Here is a 21367-nt window from a genome sequence, read left to right on the forward strand (position 1 = left end):
TGATATTAAAATATGAATTAATTTTTTAAATTATTTTTAATGTCTTATTTTAATTATATCAAGTATTTTAAATATTTTTTGTTTTAATAAATAATACTATATACTATATCTAAATTTATTTTAAGAATATATATTAAGAATAAGATCGAACATGCTGACACATGATGATATTTAGGTGTGTCCAGAGAAGAATTTTTTATTTTTATTGAGACACCGTTAATTTGGACACAGCAGACACGCGTGTCAGTGAGTGTCGTGTCTAAAATGTATCCGATACACAGACACGACAACTTAGCAAAGTGTCCGTGCTTCATAGATTAATATTAATACATTAATACATTTAATACATTAAGATTAACATTGGGTTTGGCATTATGCCATAATAATGTTATTTTAATTTGGTCCCTACTCACAATAAGACTACACAGTACCTTATGCTGCATAACCATTTATTTATTTATTTATTTTTTCTTGCATCCTAATATCTATCACTATCCTCATCTGATGAATCATGACTCAAATCTCATAAATAAGTTCCCTATAGTTGTTACCTCACTACCCTTTATTTATTTCTGCTACTTATTGGAACAACAACCAATTAGTAACACTCCAAAGTTCAAACTCAATCATGGAGAATAATTTAGACCATTGCTGTTGTTCCAAGCTCCTTCTTTTTCTTCTCCTTGGTTCAACTTCATTGGTTTTCTTGTCACATTTGGCTTCTGCTGCCACACCAAAACTCAACAATGAAGAGGGTAAGAGAGTCATTACTTCACTACTACTACTTCTTCTTGTCTTAGTAGCTTAATATAACTATTGCTTTTGTATTCTATAGTTATAGGAAGGAAGTGATTTTGGTCAAATCTTATATGGTCACATAATTTTAATAATTAATGATTGATATAACATTATTGTTGATTTGATTTATGTATGTGCAGTGAAGGCATTGAAAGAGATAGGGAAGAAGTTAGGGAAGAAGGATTGGGACTTTGGTGTTGATCCTTGCAGTGGAAAAGGGAATTGGAACATGTCTGATAAGAAGAGCTTTCAGAGCTTTGTGGCTTGTGATTGCTTTTCCTTCAATCAATCTTCTTGCCATCTTGTAAGCATGTACTGTTCTCTCTCTTAATCATTCATTTTTAATGTGAATTATGGCAGAAAATCACATGGAAACATGTGCCTTTAGGGAGATGAAGGAAGAGCCTCACTTTTTCTTCTTCAAGCTTTCCATTTAATTGTTCTTCATGTGAATTTTCCTTCAAATTGTTAGTTATAACTACCTGAACTTATCATAAAATTCATAAATCATCTTCCTCTTTCAAATTATGCTTAGCTATATATATAACTTATGAGTTTAATTATGTATGTCTTTGTAGTATTCTGTTAACATAATGTAGCTGTAGTTATTTTATTGAATGTAACAAATTTTATTGATTGAGAATCACTGAAGGATTAAATATTAATATCACTGATTCTCTAAACAGTAAGAGTTTTCTCTGTAGTATCTTTAATAATATTTGTTGTAATGTGTGCATATCCTTTGGCCATACAATAAGTTATGTTGTCTTATATATTAGTCTTAATCAAACAAATTAGTGAGGTGTCAAAGTGCCCCATTGGTCTAAATTGGAGTGAAGTTTGAAAATTTGTTGCAAAGTCCAATCATCATTTCACACCTCAGAAGTGACAGATCTTTGTGCAAATTGCATGTCATAGTTGACTTTGAAGTGGATCCTCTGATCTAATCATTTTTTTTAAGACAGCAAAAGTAAGTTCTTATCTGTAATAACTTTTTGGTCAGTGCTTACTGCAAACTTTTAAATTATATATTCTTTTATATCCAATTAATAAGTCCTAGATTGACTAGGCTTGAAAATATGTCACTGTAGTTTGCTTAATTTACTTTTGGAGTATAACTAAACTCAAAATTAGATCTTAATTTTTGCATATTTTAACTGGTCTTTTGAATAGGAAATGTTGATTTAGGTTCAAAGATGACTAGTGGCTTACTTAACAGAATGTTTTCTGTTCTTTTATGAAGAAAATACATAAATTCTACATTGGTTGGAAATTTTTATATACAATGGTATTTGCTAGATTTTCTAATTATGTTGTTCTGTTTTAAGGCTTATTTGTTGGAACTTTTTGCATTAATCATAATCATGTTAACCACTACCTAAATTCTAATCAGTAACACTTATTACACCAAGTGTTCTTCATATTAATTGTGTATTTAGATTATTTTTAATTAGCAAAACAAAGGAAACACCTGCTAGTAGTTAAGAAAATACTAGTGTCAAAATAATGTTTATTATAAATAGTATTAAATTCTAATTTCCTGCTTTTAATTTCACATTCTAAAATCTAACAGATACTTGAAGGCAGAGAATCTGAGTGGTACTCTTTCACCAGAGTTTTCCAAGCTCCATTATCTCAAGATTTTGTAAGATAAACCAACCAAACCTCAGCTTTTGCGCTATGATTCATTGCTCCATTATCTCTAACTTGGTGTTGCACTTTCAAATAGGGACCTTAGTCGCAACCTCATCACTGGTTCTATACCTCAACAATGGGCTTCCATGAACTTAGTTGAGCTGTAAGAAGTTTCTTTCTCATATAATGCACCCTTTGGTTTCTCAGCACGCAGTGCGCATGCGCGAACACTATGTTTCTTCCTCAGCAAGTAAACAATTTGCCAATAACAATATAGATTTGTTAACTGAATTTGCAGCTCTTTAATGGGAAACAAATTATCAGGTCCATTCCCCAAGGTTCTCACAAATATTACAACTCTCAAAAACATGTAAGTTGATGCATTTTCCTTTATTTTCACATTTATTGTGAGTAGAAATGTTATGTACTCTAAACAATGTATGTGGTAATATGATTTCCAATATTTGCATGAACATTGCAGAAGTATTGAGGGAAATTACTTTACAGGCCCCATCCCAAATGAGATTGGAAAGTTGATCAATCTAGAAAAGATGTAATAATTATACTCTTGACCTCTTTTTTCTCTACTTAACATATCTAGTATTGCTTGACATGAATGAATCATGTTTATTTGTTCAGCATTCTGTCATCAAATGGATTCACTGGAACATTGCCAGCATCACTCTCCAAGTTAACCAAGTTGAATGATCTGTAAGTATTTTCTTATCAATCTGATTTGTCTACATTTCACCATAGATAAACTTTGATAATCTTTGTGAAGTCACATATTAGGAGGCTAAGCGATAATAGTTTCTCCGGGAGGATACCGGATTTCATTAGTAATTGGACATCAATCGAAAAGCTGTAAGCCTAATTCTTTGTTCTCTTTTTATTGAATTTGTTTTTATATTTACACAGACATCCAATCAGATACTATCATATAGACAAAAATAGTTAATTTCCACACCTCTTTGTTACAGGCACATGCAGGGTTGTTCTCTTGAGGGGCCTATACCTTCTAGCGTATCTGCATTGACAAGATTGAGTGATTTGTATGCTTGTAATACTTTACTATTATTGTTATTATTAACTTTGATTAAAGATGATGAATATATCAAGTGATTTTTTTTCTTTCCTTTATGATACTTAGGAGGATAAGTGACCTAAAAGGTACTAAAGGCTCTTCTTTCCCACCACTGAGTAATATGAAATCCATGAAGACACTGTGAGTTTTCAGTGACTCAAATTCAATATATCATTTTTTTCCCTCTCAAATTCAATATAACAATGGCCTATATCTTTTTTTCTTGGACATCTTATAATGTAGGGTACTGAGAAAATGCTTGATCAAAGGAAATATCCCTGATTATATAGGAAGAATGGAAAAACTGAAAATGCTGTAAGTAAAATCACCAAATCAGACATATATATAGGGCTATATACACATGGTTTTTGAATTTACTCATTCTTTATGCAAAACAAGTTCATGTATTTATCTTCATTGTTTTAGAGATTTGAGTTTCAATGGCTTGAGTGGGAAGATACCTGAATCTTTTTCCAACCTTGACAAACTTGACTACATGTAAGTAAATGGATTTAATGAAAATATGTGATTCAATAATCTCATTCACCTTTCTAATGAAACAACTTCCTTTTCTTTTATCATATATATGTTGCAGGTTTTTAACTGGGAACATGCTATCAGGGACCATAGCAAGCTGGATCCTTAGAACTAGTAAAAATGTGTATGTCAAATCCCCTGATCTTTTAGTTATATGGCATTAGTTTACAAACAATCTAGATTTCAGATATGTTAATGCTAAATCTGATGTTTAAAGACAAATATCGTTGAGCTTGCATAACACTCTTATTTAAGCCGCGATCATGACATAGTAGTTTTGGTGCAGGGATATCTCTTCCAATAACTTCAACTGGGATAGCTCTAGTCCAACTGAATGTCAAAGAGGAGGGACCTTGTAAGTTTAATTTGAGGTCTGATATTCATTTTGACTTAAATGAATATTAGTTATCAGTTATAACTACTTAACTTTTGCTATTTTTCCAGAAACCTTGTTGAGGGATACTCCTCATCCGCGGATACACAGTAAGCTATTTTTGCTTTGAATATGAAGTTTAACACTTTCAGATTTTAAGAATTTTCTGAAAAACTAGGCCTTACCTTAAATTCCACATTTTGTTGCAGAAGTAGGATTTCTACATGCCTTAAAAGGAACTTTCCATGCCCTGCCTCAGTTACCAAATGTAAGTGTGTGTAATGCATTAAATTTAAGATTAACTTATGAATCTCTTCTAAAGTTAAAGAAATAAACAAAATAGAAGTTACAAAAACTTCTAGTAAACATGATTGCATGCTCCAAGAAATCCTAATTGCCATTGTTTATGCAACAGATTCTCACTCCATGAACATAAACTGTGGTGGACCGGAAGCAAATGTCAGCGGCCGTGTTTATGAAGCCGACAGAGAAGGAAGAGGTGCATCAATATTGTATTACCTTACTCAGGGATGGGCTCTAAGCAGCACTGGAAGCTTCATGGACAATGACATTGACTCTGATCCCTTTATTGTGACTAATGCTTCAAGACTTGTAAATGTCTCTGCACTCAATTCAGAACTTTATACTACAGCTCGTGTTTCGCCCCTTGCTCTGACATACTATGGCCTATGCCTTATCAATGGAAACTACACTGTTGAGCTTCACTTTGCAGAGATTATGTTTATCAATGACAGGTCATTTTACAGTCTCGGAAGGCGAATCTTTGATGTGTACATCCAGGTAGCTACTGCCACATGATTTAGACATGATTCTAGTTGTTTGGTTCCTACTGAACTGTGCATTGATGTAGATGGAATGTGTTGTTATGTGGTTGAAATTCAGGGGAAATTGGTGTTGAAAGAATTTGATATCCAAAAAGCAGCTGGTGGTACTGGCAAGCCAATTGTGAAGACATTTAATGCAACTGTCACAGAACATACATTGAAAATTCACTTCTACTGGGCTGGAAAGGGCACAACCGGCATACCGACTCGAGGAGTTTATGGACCTCTAGTATCTGCTATCTCAGTAGAGCCTAGTAAGTGTTTCCAAGCTAAACTCTTATTTGTAAACTTCTGCATAGTGTTTACTACTTTGTATTAAAGGAATTAAAATTTTCATAGTGTTTAAATTTTATGTCTATGTATATCTAGATTTTGTTGTTGATTCTACAAAAGCTAATAAATACTGTTTCCCTTGCCCAGATTTCCCAGTACCATCAGAAAATGGCCACAAAACCTACATCATTCTGCTAGCTGCTTGTATAGTTGCTGCTGTTGGAGTGCTTGTTCTTATTTTGTTGGGTGTAATGAGGAGAAAGGGATATATAGGAGGAAGCAATGCAGTGTATAAAGGTATGGAACATTGCAAATTTGCAATATACCACCAAGTTCTTTGAATTATTATTATTTTTTTATTTGAGTATTTCAATTTCTTTCAAATAAGTATACCTCCAAAAGCAGTGTTCATGTTTAAAACTTGAATTCGAATTTCACTCTTGTTTTTCTTATTTTCTTCCCAGAACTTAGGGGTATAGATCTGCAGACAGGATTGTTTACTTTAAAACAAATCAAAGCAGCAACTAAAAACTTTGATGTAGCTAATAAAATTGGTGAAGGTGGCTTTGGTTCTGTTTACAAGGTATGTTTCATCCTTCTTTTTCATTCTGTTGTTATTTAGCCGAAATGTACGGATTGACGTCGAATCTATCTAAACTATATATAAACCTTTGTCCATGATGCAGGGGCTACTATTAGATGGAACTGTAATTGCAGTAAAGCAACTCTCATCAAAATCAAAGCAAGGAAACCGTGAGTTTGTGAATGAGATAGGAATGATATCAGGGCTTCAACATCCAAATCTGGTTAAGCTTTATGGATGTTGTGCTGAGGGTAATCAGTTAATACTGATATATGAGTATATGGAAAACAATTGTTTATCTCGGATACTATTTGGTAAGTTTCAGAATGATGATTAACATTATAAATTCACACCTGCAATTTGAATAAAGTATATTGAATGAATCAACTGATTATCTTTATCACAATCATATGTAGGTAAGGATCTAGACAGAAAAGTGAAACTGGACTGGCCAACCAGGAAGAAGATTTGTCTTGGTATAGCTAGAGCTTTAGCTTATCTCCATGAAGAGTCCAGAATCAAGATCATTCATAGGGATATAAAGACTAGTAATGTCTTACTAGACAAGGATTTCAATCCCAAAGTTTCGGATTTTGGTTTGGCTAAACTCAATGAAGATGACAAAAGTCATGTTAGCACTCGAATTGCAGGAACAATGTAAGTTCATCGTATTCTGCAACCATTTCAAAAGTTATTATTTGTAATTCATCTACATGTTTGTTGTCATTTTGCAGTGGTTATATGGCTCCTGAGTATGCAATGCGTGGCTATTTAACTGACAAAGCAGATGTGTATAGCTTCGGGGTGGTTGCATTGGAAATCGTTAGCGGAAAGAGCAACACAAATTACAGACCTAATGAGGAATTTGTTTATCTTCTTGATTGGGTAACTACTAAAAACAAGGATTGATTTGTATTGCATGATATAAATTGATATTGGTTATTCTAGTCTGAAATCTGAGTGTTTTTTTCAGGCATATGTCTTGCAAGAAAGAGGAAATCTTCTAGAGCTTGTTGATCCAGATTTGGGGTCAGAATATTCAACAAAAGAGGCAATGGTAATGCTAAATGTGGCTCTACTATGTACTAATGCATCTCCAACACTAAGACCAACAATGTCACAAGCAGTGAGCATGCTTGAAGGTTGGACAGACATTCAAGATATACTTTCTGATCCTGGATATTCAGCATATAGTTCAAATTCAAGATATAAGAGTATGAGGAATCACTTCTGGCAGAATCCAAGTAGATCACAAAGCATGTCAACATATAGTAGTACTATGTATGCTGATGCTAATTCCTCTCACTCACTTATTGAAACAGAAGGGAGTTACCATCTTGTAAAAGTTAACTCAGACATGTCAGACAACTGATGACAGTTTCCTTAACACCATGTCTATATAGAAATCTGTCTCTAATGTACATTTGAAGAAACTCTTTATGCCTTCCAAATGGTGATTGTAGATTCAACCAGTTTCCTTTCACTCTTACCTAAGTATTTGCTTGCAGTGACCAGTGTGCTCTCTAAGACAAGTGACTACACCTTTATATATGATATGAAACGTAACAATCTTCATTTTATTTTCAAGAATAAAATCAAAATTAATATTTAACAAAGTACTTAAAAGGCATAAGTAGAAGGAGTAGCACCTATATATAGTGCTTGAATACATGGCTTGAACAACTAATCCCACCCAACATCATTTTTCATGGATGAGACTGAAGTTGCATTATTTATCCAGTGACATGCTCCCTATGAATCACCCTGGTTATAGCAAAGTAATACAAGTCCAAAAACAAGGAATTACGTCCTCCCTACATTTTCTATGTATAACCTTTTGGTCATGACACTCATCCAAACTAGGGTTCTAAACTACATCCCTGATCCAGCGAGCCGCCGCTTTGAGGCATTCGACATGGCTACCTGGCCAAGCTTGTCACCATCACTTGATACAATCCTTTCGTTGATCGGCTTATAATGTCGCAACCATTCTCCAACATAAACCTAAAGCATAGAATAGATTCTGTGAAATTAGGGAAGTGAAATGTAACCGGAAATGCATCAGATGTTCTATATCTTCTGGTAAATACTACACAACCATATGCATGAAATAACCAACTATAATCCTGATTAATGGGCAAGAAATCATAAACAAAGTGATTTGGAGAAAGAAAGTAACCTGATGAGGTCTCATAATCTTTGTATCAGGATCATTCAATGACTCTCTCCAATGTGCCAAGTATCCGGCCATTCGAGGGATTGCGAATAAAACAGTGAAAAACTCAGGTGGGAACCCCATGGCCCTGATTGCATAAAACCATCAACTCAAGCATGCATAAGCATAATTTATCATATCTAAATCTAATTGCCATACAAGATGTAATGATTGATTACCTATAAATTATTCCAGAGTAGAAGTCAACATTTGGATATAGCTTCCTCTTGATGAAATATTCATCAGATAGTGCAACCTTCTCCAAGGCAACTGCAACCTGAACAATCAAGCGTTCGCACACAAGTTAGAACTTTCAAATCTTAAACTAAACATACTGAATCAAATTGAAACAATAATGCTTTAAATTAAAAATTTGCTACAGATTTTTTTGTCTTAAGATATTATCTAATTCAATCTGAAATTTAATTTTAACACAATAAAAAATGTAAAATATAAGGAAAATTATAAATGTGGGGAGAACAGACCTTCCATGTGAATTTTCTTTTAGCACATGTCATGTTTAGAGATATCATATATGATAAAATCATGTGAAATTTTCACATGTGAGGATCTATACCCGCACGTAGGTATGTCATTGTATTAACAAATAGGAAAGACAGAATTAAAAATGGATAAATACCTCAATAAGAGGATCCCGGCCAGTAATTGCAAAAACTTCCTCTGTCAGTTTTCTTAGGACCTTTGCTCTGGGATCATAGTTTTTGTATACTCTGTGACCAAAACCAGACATCTTCCTTTTCCTGTGGACACAAGAAAAAGATTTTTATCTTAAGTTATCTTCTTTCCCCCACTTTCATTTAAGAAATCCCCAAAAAGTGAAGCAACAATAGCAATCCATGATGCTATCTTTCCAGGGTACAAGCATTAAGCCAAAAATTTGGGAAGAAATAACACCCACAAAACAAAAGAAAGTAGTAGCCACCTGGATTTGACACCTTCAATGAACTCCGGAATGTTCTCAACACTTCCAATTTCACTCAGCATTTTGAGGACAGCCTGCATAATCAAAGGTTACATTAGGATGCTCATACATTGAAATATTAGTGTTGTGCTTATGTGTATTCACTTCATCATATAATAAGGAATGAACAAAAGATTGTAACAGCTTCATTAACTCTTTATAGTAATTCCTTACATTTAAAAAAAAAAAAAGTCATCTAGAAATAATAATAATAATAATAATAATAATAATAAAGTCTTCATATTATTTTTAAGTTTACGATACCAATAATAATAATAATAATCATCTTTAAATTATATTCTCATTCCTAGTGTCATAGGCCTAAACGAAAAAATATTCTGAAATAGGGGGAGAACCTCATTAGCTCCACCATGAAGAGGTCCATATAGAGCTCCAACACCCCCAGCAACAGCAGTGAATACATCAACACCACTGAAATAAATTAATAATTAAGCAAGATTAGATTAGCTGCTTTCTGTTGCTTAAGTAGTGTTGTAGTATGATGTCTACCTTGATGCAAGGTGTCGAACAGCGGATGTAGAACAATTCATTTCATGCTCTGCATGCAGGATGAAGATGATGTCCAGTGCACGAGTTAGCTTAGGGTTGGGTCTATATGACCGATTGCCCCTGAATGCATCAAGAGTGAAGGTTCCATTACACACTTATTCCACACACAAATAGAAAAAGAGCATACACACAACTTACAGGGAATCTAGCATGTATAAGAAATTCTCAGTGAAAGAAAGATTGTTGGATGGAAGCACAGGTGGTCTTCCTGTAATTCTGAGATAAATTGCAGCAGCTATCGTTGTTATCTGCAGCAAAAAAAATTGGGCAGGTCAATGATTGCAAAAAAGATAGAATTGTATGGATAATTTAGATATATCAGACCCAGATAGGGGAGATGAGAAAAAAGAGAATGAATAGGCATACCTTTCCAATAACCCGTGCTATTTGTTTATCTCTCACTTGATTTGAATTATAAACACCCTGACCCTGCATTAAACAATAATAGATAATGAAAAACAAAATTCAATTTGTAGACATCTAAAATCAGCAGGAATCCACATAATGATTTGAATACCATGGACAAATAAAATTAGATGTAACCAATCTGTTTTCATAATATAGAACTTACAAAAGGGAAGACAAAGAACAAAACAGAAAAAGAAAGATCATGTAACCAAAATTGGTTAAGATTTACAAGATGTCATGTTATGCTATTACTAGACACGTAATCAATGCAGAACAGTTCAAAAGAGTAGCCAATTGACAGAAGATTTCATTACTTACTCTGAGAGCAGGATTCGCATCGGGATGATAAATGGATAGAGCACTTATGGCATTAACAAGCGCACCCATAGGATGTGCATCATGGGGCAATGCTTGTATAAGATCCTACAAAATCAAATATAAGATAACACCACAACTGGGATTAGTAACCTCTTACTTCATTAAAAAGAATCGAACAGCATATTTTCTCTCCTTTGCATATAAACTAAAAGGAACTACATTGAAAAAGAAATTCCTATGCAGGTTGATCTAAACCATCCCAGAAAATTAACAGGAAATCTTCCTGAAATAAAGAGGTCAGAAAACCTACTTAAAAAAAATAAAAAATGACTCCACCCGAATATTAAATTTCAAGCAGTAATACAATCCCTGGAAGTTGCTTATATATTAAATGCGTCAATGACCAAAACAAAAAGAATAGCAAACACCAGATAGGACTATGGGAAATAGATATAGCATAGAAGCTCACCAAAACACCTTGTGGAACAGCTGAATGTTGAGATATAGCGAACTTCCATTCAGCTAGCTGACTTTCAGAAGGCAAATTTCCATACACTAATAAGAGAATGAGAGTCAACAAACTTTAGAAACTTTCATGCCATCTAAATGTTAACATGTAACTAACAGGTTCCAGGACTATGGCGAAATGCATGTTTCCTCACTGGCATTAAAGATATAATATTTTCTTCTACTGATAAACAAGCACCATGGAATACAATATACATACACACTGCAGCTAAAGAAATACTCACAAATGAGATAGGCTACTTCTGTAAAATTGCTTTTCTCTGCAAGCTCCTCAATTGGATACCCTCTATATCTAAGAATCCCCTCATCACCATCGATATAACTAATAGTTGATCTAACAGGGGCGGTGTTCAAATAGCCTGGATCATAAAGCTTGAGACCCTTGTCATTCTTCCCCGTTGTTATCTGCAAATAAAGAAACCAGAATTACCCCACAATTTAATTTGTGTGTTGGTAATTTTTTATTTTAGATTCCAATCATGTTATCATATCCATGGTTATAATATTAAATTATTAATTTATATAAATCACTAATCCATATAGGTAAAATTGATATCTAAAATTACGGCTACAATTTTTGTTTATTTATTTATTTTGTAACTTCAGCTTGTAACCATGAATAAATAATTAATTTTTGTTCCCGGTAAAGACATTAACGTCATCGTTAGAAGCATAGCCATGATCATAAACAACGATATACACCGAACACACTCACAGAAAGATGCGAAATTTGATGAGACACATCTCCCAAAATTAGAAATCCCTTAGAGCACAGAGATCAAAGCTAAAACTTTGATTCGATCACAATCACAAATCAGAAATCACATACCTTCTTGAGATCAGTGGCTTTGATCGTGCCTTCAGCTGAGACCTCAATGGTGTACTTTTTTCCGGTCCTTTCGTCCACGACGGTCAACGTTCCCTTCACGTTCGGAGGCGGAGACGACTGTACGGAGAGACGGAGAGGCTGAAGAGCTGATGCCACGTCATCAGCGGAGAAGGGACGGAGGTGAGCTGTGAGCATGGCCAAACGGCCACGCGCAACAACCGTCGCGGTTTCGGAATTGGTTGACATTTTTGTGTTCCTTTTGCAGAGAGAAAAGAAAGGGATGGAATTGAATATGCAGTTGCAAAGAGATTATTTTGGAATTGGATGGATTAAGAAGCAAACTAAGAGAAAGGAGAGAGAAAGTGAAAGTAATGAATTCAGACAAAGAAAATAAAATTAATCATGACACTAACACTAACACTAACACTAACACTAATCAACCAATTGCTACTTGCCACGTGTGAAAAATTAAGGATTATTTATTTGAGTTTAGCTAAATTTTTTTATTTAATAGATCCAAAATAAATGTATTAAAAATTTAAATTTTTATATTTTTAATAAAAAAATTTAATTTACCCTTTATTTATTTACATGACTAAGATCAAAGTTGAAACTAAAATGTGGTTGATATTATTATTCAAAAATCTTATAATTAGAAGAATCCTAATGGCTTACAAGTAAATTAGATTAAATTTTGGTGTTAAATGAAAATGTTGAAAGTTGAGAGAGATAAGAATGAAGGAGAATGGAAATGTGTATAAGTTATTACATTTGTAGATGAGATGAGACGATGACATCAAGACTATCCAATCCATTCATATCGCTTGCAATGAAGCTTGAAGCTAATTTAAGTTGCCTTTCCCCACACACAAACACACACTTATTCCGGGTCTAAAGGGTTAACGATGTAGTTTCCCAGCTTCCCTAATGTCTCGTTCTCGTAGTTAACTTGGTGCTTTCATGCACCTCATTATCAAATTGTTCGTTTCATAATATCTCCCAATTTGATCGTGATCCGGCTTGGATCAAATTTTTATTTAAAAAATTTGTTATTGACTAATAAATTATTTTATGTATAAAAAAATATAGAACTTTAAACATTTTACTTAAATAGACTAATAAATTAATTATTATATTAATTCAATTGTTATCTCGTTATCTAATTTAATGATGAAAAATTAAGATTTTGCATAGGTTAAAAACTTAAAAGAATGTGATAATATATATTTTTTAATTTTGATATTGGAGAGGTGGTAGTATTTTACAGCATTATTGGAATATGGTATGTTTAATTAGAATGTGAAAAACACAAATTAGACCAATAAATTTGTCATTTAAAATACAAAAGTACCTGAAATTTTAAAACTTTTATAATGCACAAATTTAATCCTCAAATTTACATATCTCATCAAAATCGAATCCTCGTTTGATCATCTAATTTGTTCAATAACAATTAAAAACTTCATATTAAAAAAAGGTGAATTTTATGATATTTTTTATTGGTAACTAAATTGTCTAACTTACTTTTAAAAATAAAAAATAAATATTTAAAATAAAAAATAAAATATTTAAAATTTATTAAATATTATTTATTTACCTTTTTTTGACAAGTTAGGCACAATTTCAAAGGCACCATAACATTCACCTTCAAAAAAAATACCAACTCTCTTAGTAACTATGCATTACGGATTTTCTGAAATTAGCCAACAATATTTTTTTTTTTGGCGTCTAATTAGCCAACAATATGATTCAAGGAAAGGATTCAAAGGAAGACTAGTATTTTTTAATTAATTTTGAAAATGATGAAATCAATCCACCTCTAGGAACAAAATCATGCAAGACTAGTATTTTGGAGGGCGAAAATAAAAATGAAAAGCATGTAGGCCTTAGAAAGCCCGTTTCTGTAATGTGTTAAAAACCTAATCGCGAAGAAGAAGAAGCTCAGGACACAAAACACACCACTGAGAATGGAAGAAGAAGAAGAAGAAGAAGAAGAAGAAGACGAGAAAGCCGTGTTAGAACAAGTCTTCGGACCCTCATCATCATCAGAAGAAGAAGAAGAAGAGAAGTTGAAGTGGGTGGCAATAGAGCAAGTTAAGGGTCTATGGATATGCACCAACTTCCTCTCTCACCGCCACCAAGCCCATCTTCTCTCCGCCATCAACTCCCACAACTGGTTCACTCCCACCACCAACAACAACCAAGCCATGCTCTTCGGCCACCTCCCTCCCTGGGCCCACCACCTCTCCCACCTCATCCGCACCTCATCAGCCTCCATTCTCCCTCAACCTCTTCTCTCCAGAGAACCCTTCTTCGACCAGATGATCGTCAACATGTACCTTCCCGGACAAGGTATCTGCCCCCACGTTGACCTCTTGCGCTTCCAAGACGCCATCGCCATTCTCTCTCTCGAATCTTCCTGCGTCATGCACTTCACTCCCCTTCACTCCGATTCGCTTCAAGTTCCCGTTTTGCTCACGCCGGGCTCCTTGGTTCTCATGTCAGGGGAAGCCAGGTACCAATGGAAGCACCAGATTAATCGCAACCCTGGATTTCAGCTCTGGCAAGGAAATGAATTGGAACAATCTAGAAGAATCTCCATTACTCTCAGGAAACTCTGCCCTGATCCATGAACTGATTCGAATCCAACCAATCCAAATCGAACTGATCTGTTATTTTAGTTTTGTATTGAGCTTTTGAAAGGGGGGGAAAAAAAGATTGGATTTTTATTCAGTGTTGAATGAAAAGTTTGTGTTTTTGTTTTTGTAATGCCATTAGATAGCGTTTTGGCTTTTGGTTGCAAAGGCGATGAAATTGACACTGATATCATCTGATAATAACCATCTTCCTGTTAGAGGGTTGTACACAAATCCTGCCATCTCCTCCACCTGTGTTAATCATGTTGTAAAAGCTGGTTTAAACTCAAAACAAGCTGATTCGAATTCAGATTAAGCTGTAAGTGAATTTGTTGATGCATTTAGCTTACATTGATGCCGGCACGATGTAGGATCATGGCTAGTTCTTCCGGGGTAAGAAAGGTGGACCATTGATGTGTGCCTTTTGGAAGCTGCAACAATATATCCAAATCCAATTAAAATTATAACATTGATATGCTAGTTACCAATTCAAGTGGAGTTCAATTATGCATCATATGTATGTTGTAACCAAGATTGTTTAGGAAGAAATGATGTAAAACTGTGGAGTCAACAAGAAGAGTGAGTTACCCAGTGGAGAATGTATTCCGCGGCAACAATGGCAGTTGCATATGCTCGCATCGATCGATTGATTGTTGATACAACAGTGGCTCCATCTGGATTTGTTAATGCTGCCAGAGATTTGCAGAACTCTTCAGGATTTGCAACATGCTCGATCACCTGTGAACATTCAAAATGATCTTGATATGCATAAACCCAATGAGAGCTCACACAACCGAGGGAGGAAGCATAGAGAGATAGAGTACCTCTAAGGCCATTACCGCATCAAATGTTCTTCCTTCTTCAACTAACTTCTCTGATCAGTTACTTTTATCAACTTAGTCAAAAAAGGAACCCACACAAAGCAATACTCAATAAGAATGAATTAAGATGTGTGTATGTACCAGCTGTTGTGCAACAATACTCAATAGTTGATGTTGTCGGATCCAAATCCTGTGAACAAACAATAATAAAGTTGCCAAGCTAATAGTGAAGATGTAATGGACCAATTTTTCTAAAGGTAGCAACAACTTCATTCACTAATGTAACTCAATCTAGCCTTTGTTTGTAACATATTTATAGCAAGAAAACTGTGGATCATCCTATCTAAGAACAAAATGATAAGTGTGAAATATAACAAGTATTAATTTTTCAAACATCATAGTCTTCCAGAAGAAAAAATTAGCAAATTGCATAATCTCAGTGGAAATATGTTAAACATAAACATAGAAATAAAATGAAGCAAATCATGACACAATAAGAAACTTGATAAAATTTTTGAAATACACCGACAAATAAGAGCAACATTATATGAGTTGATGCATAAATTGATTGTAAATTTTCAATGGACAAATTATAGGATAAGCATACAGCATGAAGTCGAGCAATCTTGATATTCTTCTCAACAGCATCGACGCCTGTCACGGTAGCTCCCAAGCGAGCCAACGGCTGAAGACCAAAGGAGAGTATAACTATAAATGAGGATAAAAAAACACTGATTTCCAGTTGGAAACATAATAATCTTAATGAGTAAGAGTATGCATCAGAGAAAGACATTAGGTTTCCACATTTCTATCTAACAATTAACAAATCTAGTCAATTTGTTACCAAATTTTTACAATTCCAGGTTCCTAGCTAACAAATGTAACCTCCAAATCCCCACATTTCCGTATTGGCCAGCAGATACAAAGAACAAGCGTTTTTTCACTATGTCACAACAAGGAGAAAAAGATACCTCAGAAAGAATTCCTCCTCCACACCCTACATCAACAATTTTAAGTCCTTCAAAGGGTCGTGTACTATAAGGGTCCCTCCTGAGACAAGAAAATTACAATTAATAATTTATTAACCACATAGCATCAAAAGGACAAAATATATATCATTACTTCCATTGTTCTCTATATTTATCTCTTTCTATCTTCATTTGGCATCAAAAGCAACTCTATCAATGGTTTTTACTAACAAATACTTTTCCACAGTCATCTCTTTTCATATCCTCATTTGAATCAATACTTTTACATTATAGCAATAATAAATATCTAATCTCACATCTGCTACAAAAAATGACTATGCTATCCCAATAAGTAAACTAGTAGTATCTGGGAATCTGAGCAAGTGGTAGTACATACATGATACATGCATAAAACAATGGAACTAACTGGATTGCAAAATGAATCATTAGTACTATATAAGAATTATAAGCACAAAAGAGGTGGCTTACTTAAAATGTCGACAGAGTGTAGACCTGATGAAAGCAAGTCTTGTAGGATTCATGAGATGCAAAGGTTTGAAAGGGCCTTCAGAATCCCACCTAGTTATGCAGGCAAAAATACAAACAGATAGAGGACATCCATTATATTAGCCAGACATTCCTACCATTATTTACAGGAACACATATCCTTGATTCTATAGAGATCTAACAAAAAGAAAATTGCACAATTGCAGCAAATTCACTATAAACTGAATTCAAATGGTTCCAGAGCAAATTATAATCAGCTTTCAATTCTAATTGTTCCATTACCACTACTAAGAAAAAGGTTGCAAATTTCACATTCTCCAATTGGAAAAACCAAAACCCAGATTCCAAAACGTGATTTTTATGTATGTGTGCAACAAGAACCAAATAGAAAGCTAACCAGGTATCAGAAATGGCGGCAAACTTGGCGAGCTCGTTGTCCTTCAAGGAAGATGGACCTGAATGAGGATCTTTATCATTAGCTTTGGAACTCGGAGAGGGAGAAGCTGATGGAGCATGGGAGAAGCACCTAGTGTTGGTGAGATGCAGAGTGGAATTAGCAGAATTGAGGAAGCGACGATGACGAAGAATGCGGTGGATGGTGACGTTCAAAGCCATTCACGAAAAGTACTGTGTTGGATTTAGGGATTAGGGTTTAAGGGTGCAAGCGGAAAAGTGATGCGAAAAATGAGTCTTTCTTCTGCTTCAAGCTTCACCGGTTCAGGGAAAGGAAGAAGAATGGAAGATCAGTCACTGTTTCGAGCGGTGCCACCGGTTACACCTCCAGCAAATAGCAATGAAGGGCGGTGGCATAATGGTAAAAGTTCAAATTTTATTTTTAAATAATTTAATTATGACTTTAATGTTTTTTTTTTTTACCAAAGATAAGAGACTCGAACCCGCAATCTCTTAACTGAGTATGGGAAAACTATGTCATTTGAGCTATTATTCATTGGCTATGACTTTAATGTTTATATATGAGAATTTGACATGAGTACATAGGATTTTTTATTTATATAAATAAATTAAATGTATTAATTACTGATATTGGTAATTTATAGCATTTTTTATAAAAATGCATAACATGTCACATTTCGTTTAGAGTGTAAACGAATTGAACTTACAAGTATTTCGTTTACACATTAAACGAAAGAGGCTTGCTACACATACAAGTCTTTTTGACTTACAAGTTTTACAAGTTGCTACTTGCTACACATTAGAGTCTTTTAATGCGTTATTTAGTTTCTAAAGCGCTACACTCACCGTGAATTATGAACGACTCCTCTTCCTCTTCCTCTTCCTCTTCCTCTTCCTCTTCTTCTTTCTTCTTCTTCTTTTTCACTCACCGTGAATTATGAAAAACTCATCTTCCTCTTCCTCTTCCTCTTCCTCTTCCTCTTCTTCTTCACTCACCGTGGATTATGAACAACTCATCTTCCTCTTCCTGTTCCTCTTCCTCTTCTTCTTCTTCTTCTTCTTCACTCACCGTGGATTATGAACAACTCATCTTCCTCTTCCTCTTCCTCTTCCTCTTCCTCTTCTTCTCCTTCTTCTTCTTCTTCCTCCTCCTCCATGTATTTCTTCGTTATTCTCTTTGCCTTTTAATTAGTTGTTTTATTTGCGTTTATTACTGGTATTCTTGCTTCGTTTTTTTTTCGATTTTCATGGTTTCTGAAATCAAGCTTTGAAATCGTTTTGAAGATAATGGAACTTCAGAAATACACCCAAACGATTATAGAAAATACACCCAAACGATTATAGAAAATACACCCAAACGATATTTCTTCATTATTCTCTTTGCCTTTTCATTAGTTGTTTTACTCGTTTATTACTGGTATTCTTACTTCTTTTTTTTTTCGATTTTCATGGTTTCTGAAATCAAACTTTGAAATCGTTTTGAAAATAATAGAACTTCAGAAATACACCCAAACGATTATAGAAAATACACCCAAACGATATTTCTTCGTTATTCTCTTTGCCTTTTCATTAGTTGTTTTACTCGTTTATTACTGGTATTCTTACTTCTTTTTTTTTCGATTTTCATGGTTTCTGAAATCAAGCTTTGAAATCGTTTTGAAATAATGAAACTTCAGAATACACCCAAACGATTATCGAAATATACCCAAACGATTATAAAATACACCCAAAGGACACTTTATGCATAATTCAGAACTCTTTCTCTTTCTCCTCCTCATATTCTGCTGCTTCTTCTTCTTCAAAAATGATTTCAGAGCTGATATCAAAAAATAATGGAAATCAAGAATAACGAAAAAAGAAAACAAAGAGAAAAGCACGTAAATGAAGAAGGAAAAGAGAAGGCAAAAAACGAAAGAAAAGAAGAAGAAGAGGAGGAGGAAGAGGAAGAAGAATGTGCAGCAAGAAGAAGAAGACGGTGCAGTGAAATTGTGCAGTAACGGTTGAAGAAGGAGAAAGAAAAAGTAAGAAACGAAAGAAAAGAAGAAGAAGAGGAAGAGGAAGAAGAACGTGCAGTAACGTTCAAGCGCGCTAATATAATACTTGTAAAGACTTGTATAAAAAAATGCTTGTATATGGAGAATTTCTCTAAACGAAATAAAGTTGAAAATGGGTGGTCCTATAACGTGTGCACACGTGCTCTGCAATATCCCTATTTCGTTTACAATATAAACTAAATACGCGTAAGTTCAATTCGTTTATTTAAAGGGACGAAATAGGCTCGGTAACGCCTATTTAAGGGGTTTCGTTCACAGTTCTAAAAGAAATCAAAATTTACTCTTTACCTTACTTTTTTTTATCCATTTTATCTTTGTTTGACCAAACCGACGGTTCAGTTGAATATTATGGCAGACAATGCAAACATTAACAGCCTGAACGCCACATGGCATGTTGCCGGGGCAAAGGACTTTGAGGTTGGTGTTGCTATTTATTTTATTATTTATTTTTATAGTACTTGAGACAAGTTGCCATGTTAGCCCTATATGTAGTTGATTGTAGAAATAGTGTTTAAATAGATTCTAGTTATAGTAATATGTAGTTGTAAGTAGGTCGAACGTGTTTGTAAGATGTTAGAGGAACTTTGAGTTAGGGATTCGGTTGGTGTACGCTACTTTATTGCATGGTATTATATATGTTAAAATAAAAAATCTTTTACCAATGTAATTTATGTCACCGAAATTCAAACTAAATACACGAACACATTTAATTATGTTATTTCCCATTTAATAAATGTAACTTTTTTTTATTAAATAATATATTATATATGCAAGAATATATTAAATTTTTATATATTAAGTTTAAAGTACCCGTCCTGTGCTACTCCTAGAAGCAAAACTCTACCATATTTTTCGTACAGGTGCGTACCATCGACAAATATGAACGGTTTGCAGTGTTTGAAGGCTTCCACACATGCTGGGAAGGCCCAGAAAATCTTGTCAAACATACTGCATTTACGCACCAGGCGGGGCCCGTCATAGTACGAAACGACACTGAGATCACACACTGTTCCGGGACAACAGCTCTGTAGTGCTTGCAATAACATGGGCACCTTGTTATATGACTCTTCCCAATCACCGTAGATCTGCGCAATCGCCCTCTGCTTCACCATCCACACCTTTCTATAAGACGGTTTTAAGTGATAGCTTTGTTTGACTGTTCCCTGTAGGGTGGCTATCCTCACCGACGGGTTGGATTGTATCAGCGGGAGGATGACATGGCAGATGAGAGTACTGTCCAACTGTCGGTGATCCTGAAACATCGTGGGAGCAAGGCACGTGTGTGCGCCTCCCACCTTACGAACCTCCCTAAAGGAATAAACCAAAATTGTATCACGACTTCATCTACCATAAAAGTAACGCTGAGAATACAGATCACATGTACACTAACCAATATCTGAGATTTTGGTGGAGAGCTACATGAAGACTCCATGGGCAGCCTGTTTGATGTTGTCAGCAACGCACATGGTACTTTAATCGATCAGACTCCAGTACTCGGTACTCTGCACTCCGACAGATGTTGTAATTCTTTACCCCCTCCAGCACTGCTTCTCTGCTCTTGAATCTGTGGCCCACCTTAAACTCCAGACCCCATCTAACTTGTAATCGTCCTCACCTGTATTGAAAAATTGATTTCTCTCTTGCATCGCATCCATGTCCAACGTATGATAATGACTTGGCACCGACGATAAAGACGGAATTGGTTGCCGGGTAGGGCACAAGCTCCTCCTCATCATCATCTACAGAGGAATCGCTGTCGTTGCTATCCGCAACATAATCGTCGTCAGATTCCTCGCCGTCAACGTCCATCTCATAAACTAGGCGGGCAACATGGATAGGCAGTGGTGCAAGGGACCGATCATCCTGCACAAAGTCCGACTGCCCAGATCCACCGCCACCAACATCACCAACCTCTGCGGAGAGCTCCATCACTTGTTCACACGTGATTCTGCCATGAACGTCAAACATCAGCCGCACATGATCGTCGCC

General features: G+C 34.9%; 4 protein-coding genes across 5 annotated transcripts; 2 read left to right on the top strand and 2 right to left on the bottom strand.

The window, feature by feature from the left end:
- The first annotated feature begins 516 nt into the window (after window positions 1-516).
- LOC130940471 (probable LRR receptor-like serine/threonine-protein kinase At1g07650) lies at window positions 517-7600 on the top strand. 2 transcript variants are annotated; one of them, XM_057868600.1, is made up of 24 exons: window positions 517-755; window positions 939-1110; window positions 2372-2443; window positions 2528-2596; window positions 2732-2803; window positions 2915-2986; window positions 3073-3144; window positions 3226-3297; window positions 3414-3485; window positions 3584-3658; window positions 3761-3832; window positions 3944-4015; window positions 4113-4178; window positions 4341-4409; window positions 4499-4537; window positions 4637-4695; window positions 4843-5228; window positions 5331-5526; window positions 5693-5842; window positions 6010-6128; window positions 6232-6442; window positions 6545-6785; window positions 6863-7013; window positions 7102-7600. In XM_057868600.1, exons 1-24 carry the CDS (start codon window positions 629-631, stop codon window positions 7498-7500), a joined length of 3105 nt encoding a protein of 1034 aa, XP_057724583.1. In that variant the 5' UTR covers window positions 517-628; the 3' UTR covers window positions 7501-7600. The 2 variants fall into 2 exon arrangements, with proteins under 2 accessions (XP_057724583.1, XP_057724584.1); XM_057868601.1 differs by lacking the exon at window positions 517-755 and having other exon boundaries at window positions 943-1102.
- An 84-nt stretch (window positions 7601-7684) lies between these two features.
- LOC130940472 (citrate synthase, glyoxysomal-like) lies at window positions 7685-12320 on the bottom strand. Its single transcript, XM_057868602.1, has 13 exons — window positions 11979-12320; window positions 11374-11554; window positions 11091-11176; window positions 10622-10726; window positions 10262-10324; window positions 10034-10143; window positions 9836-9955; window positions 9682-9757; window positions 9287-9360; window positions 8984-9104; window positions 8523-8620; window positions 8308-8431; window positions 7685-8132 (listed from the first exon to the last, which is right to left on the bottom strand). The coding sequence occupies exons 1-13, from the start codon at window positions 12222-12224 to the stop codon at window positions 8001-8003; spliced, it is 1536 nt and encodes a 511-aa protein (XP_057724585.1). The 5' UTR covers window positions 12225-12320; the 3' UTR covers window positions 7685-8000.
- Window positions 12321-13945: 1625 nt separating this feature from the next.
- Window positions 13946-14611, top strand: LOC130942240 (alkylated DNA repair protein ALKBH8 homolog). Its single transcript, XM_057870954.1, has one exon. The coding sequence runs from the start codon at window positions 13946-13948 to the stop codon at window positions 14609-14611; it is 666 nt and encodes a 221-aa protein (XP_057726937.1).
- A 36-nt stretch (window positions 14612-14647) lies between these two features.
- LOC130942239 (ubiquinone biosynthesis O-methyltransferase, mitochondrial) lies at window positions 14648-17705 on the bottom strand. Its single transcript, XM_057870953.1, has 9 exons — window positions 17308-17705; window positions 16893-16982; window positions 16407-16485; window positions 16043-16120; window positions 15577-15625; window positions 15439-15488; window positions 15203-15352; window positions 14965-15045; window positions 14648-14866 (listed from the first exon to the last, which is right to left on the bottom strand). Exons 1-9 carry the CDS (start codon window positions 17523-17525, stop codon window positions 14753-14755), a joined length of 909 nt encoding a protein of 302 aa, XP_057726936.1. The 5' UTR covers window positions 17526-17705; the 3' UTR covers window positions 14648-14752.
- Between the last annotated feature and the right edge of the window lie 3662 nt (window positions 17706-21367).

Source organism: Arachis stenosperma, chromosome 7, assembly GCF_014773155.1.
Source record: "Arachis stenosperma cultivar V10309 chromosome 7, arast.V10309.gnm1.PFL2, whole genome shotgun sequence".
NCBI classification, from domain to species: domain Eukaryota; kingdom Viridiplantae; phylum Streptophyta; class Magnoliopsida; order Fabales; family Fabaceae; genus Arachis; species Arachis stenosperma.

Excerpts from the sequence above, each read along its gene's own strand:
- LOC130940471 (XM_057868600.1), top strand. The coding sequence starts at position 629 with ATGGAGAATAATTTAGACCATTGCTGTTGTTCCAAGCTCCTTCTTTTT. Across the intron at positions 4,016-4,112 it reads CTTGACAAACTTGACTACAT|GTTTTTAACTGGGAACATGC; the intron begins GTAAGTAAATGG and ends TATATGTTGCAG. Across the intron at positions 4,538-4,636 it reads TCCTCATCCGCGGATACACA|AAGTAGGATTTCTACATGCC; the intron begins GTAAGCTATTTT and ends ATTTTGTTGCAG.
- LOC130940472 (XM_057868602.1), bottom strand. The coding sequence starts at position 12,224 with ATGTCAACCAATTCCGAAACCGCGACGGTTGTTGCGCGTGGCCGTTTG. Across the intron at positions 11,555-11,978 it reads AAGCCACTGATCTCAAGAAG|ATAACAACGGGGAAGAATGA; the intron begins GTATGTGATTTC and ends CTTTATTTGCAG. Across the intron at positions 9,105-9,286 it reads ATTGAAGGTGTCAAATCCAG|GAAAAGGAAGATGTCTGGTT; the intron begins GTGGCTACTACT and ends TTGTGTCCACAG.
- LOC130942240 (XM_057870954.1), top strand. The coding sequence starts at position 13,946 with ATGGAAGAAGAAGAAGAAGAAGAAGAAGAAGAAGACGAGAAAGCCGTG.
- LOC130942239 (XM_057870953.1), bottom strand. The coding sequence starts at position 17,525 with ATGGCTTTGAACGTCACCATCCACCGCATTCTTCGTCATCGTCGCTTC. Across the intron at positions 16,486-16,892 it reads ACACTCTGTCGACATTTTAA|GAGGGACCCTTATAGTACAC; the intron begins GTAAGCCACCTC and ends TTCTTGTCTCAG. Across the intron at positions 14,867-14,964 it reads TACATCGTGCCGGCATCAAT|GTGGAGGAGATGGCAGGATT; the intron begins GTAAGCTAAATG and ends TGATTAACACAG.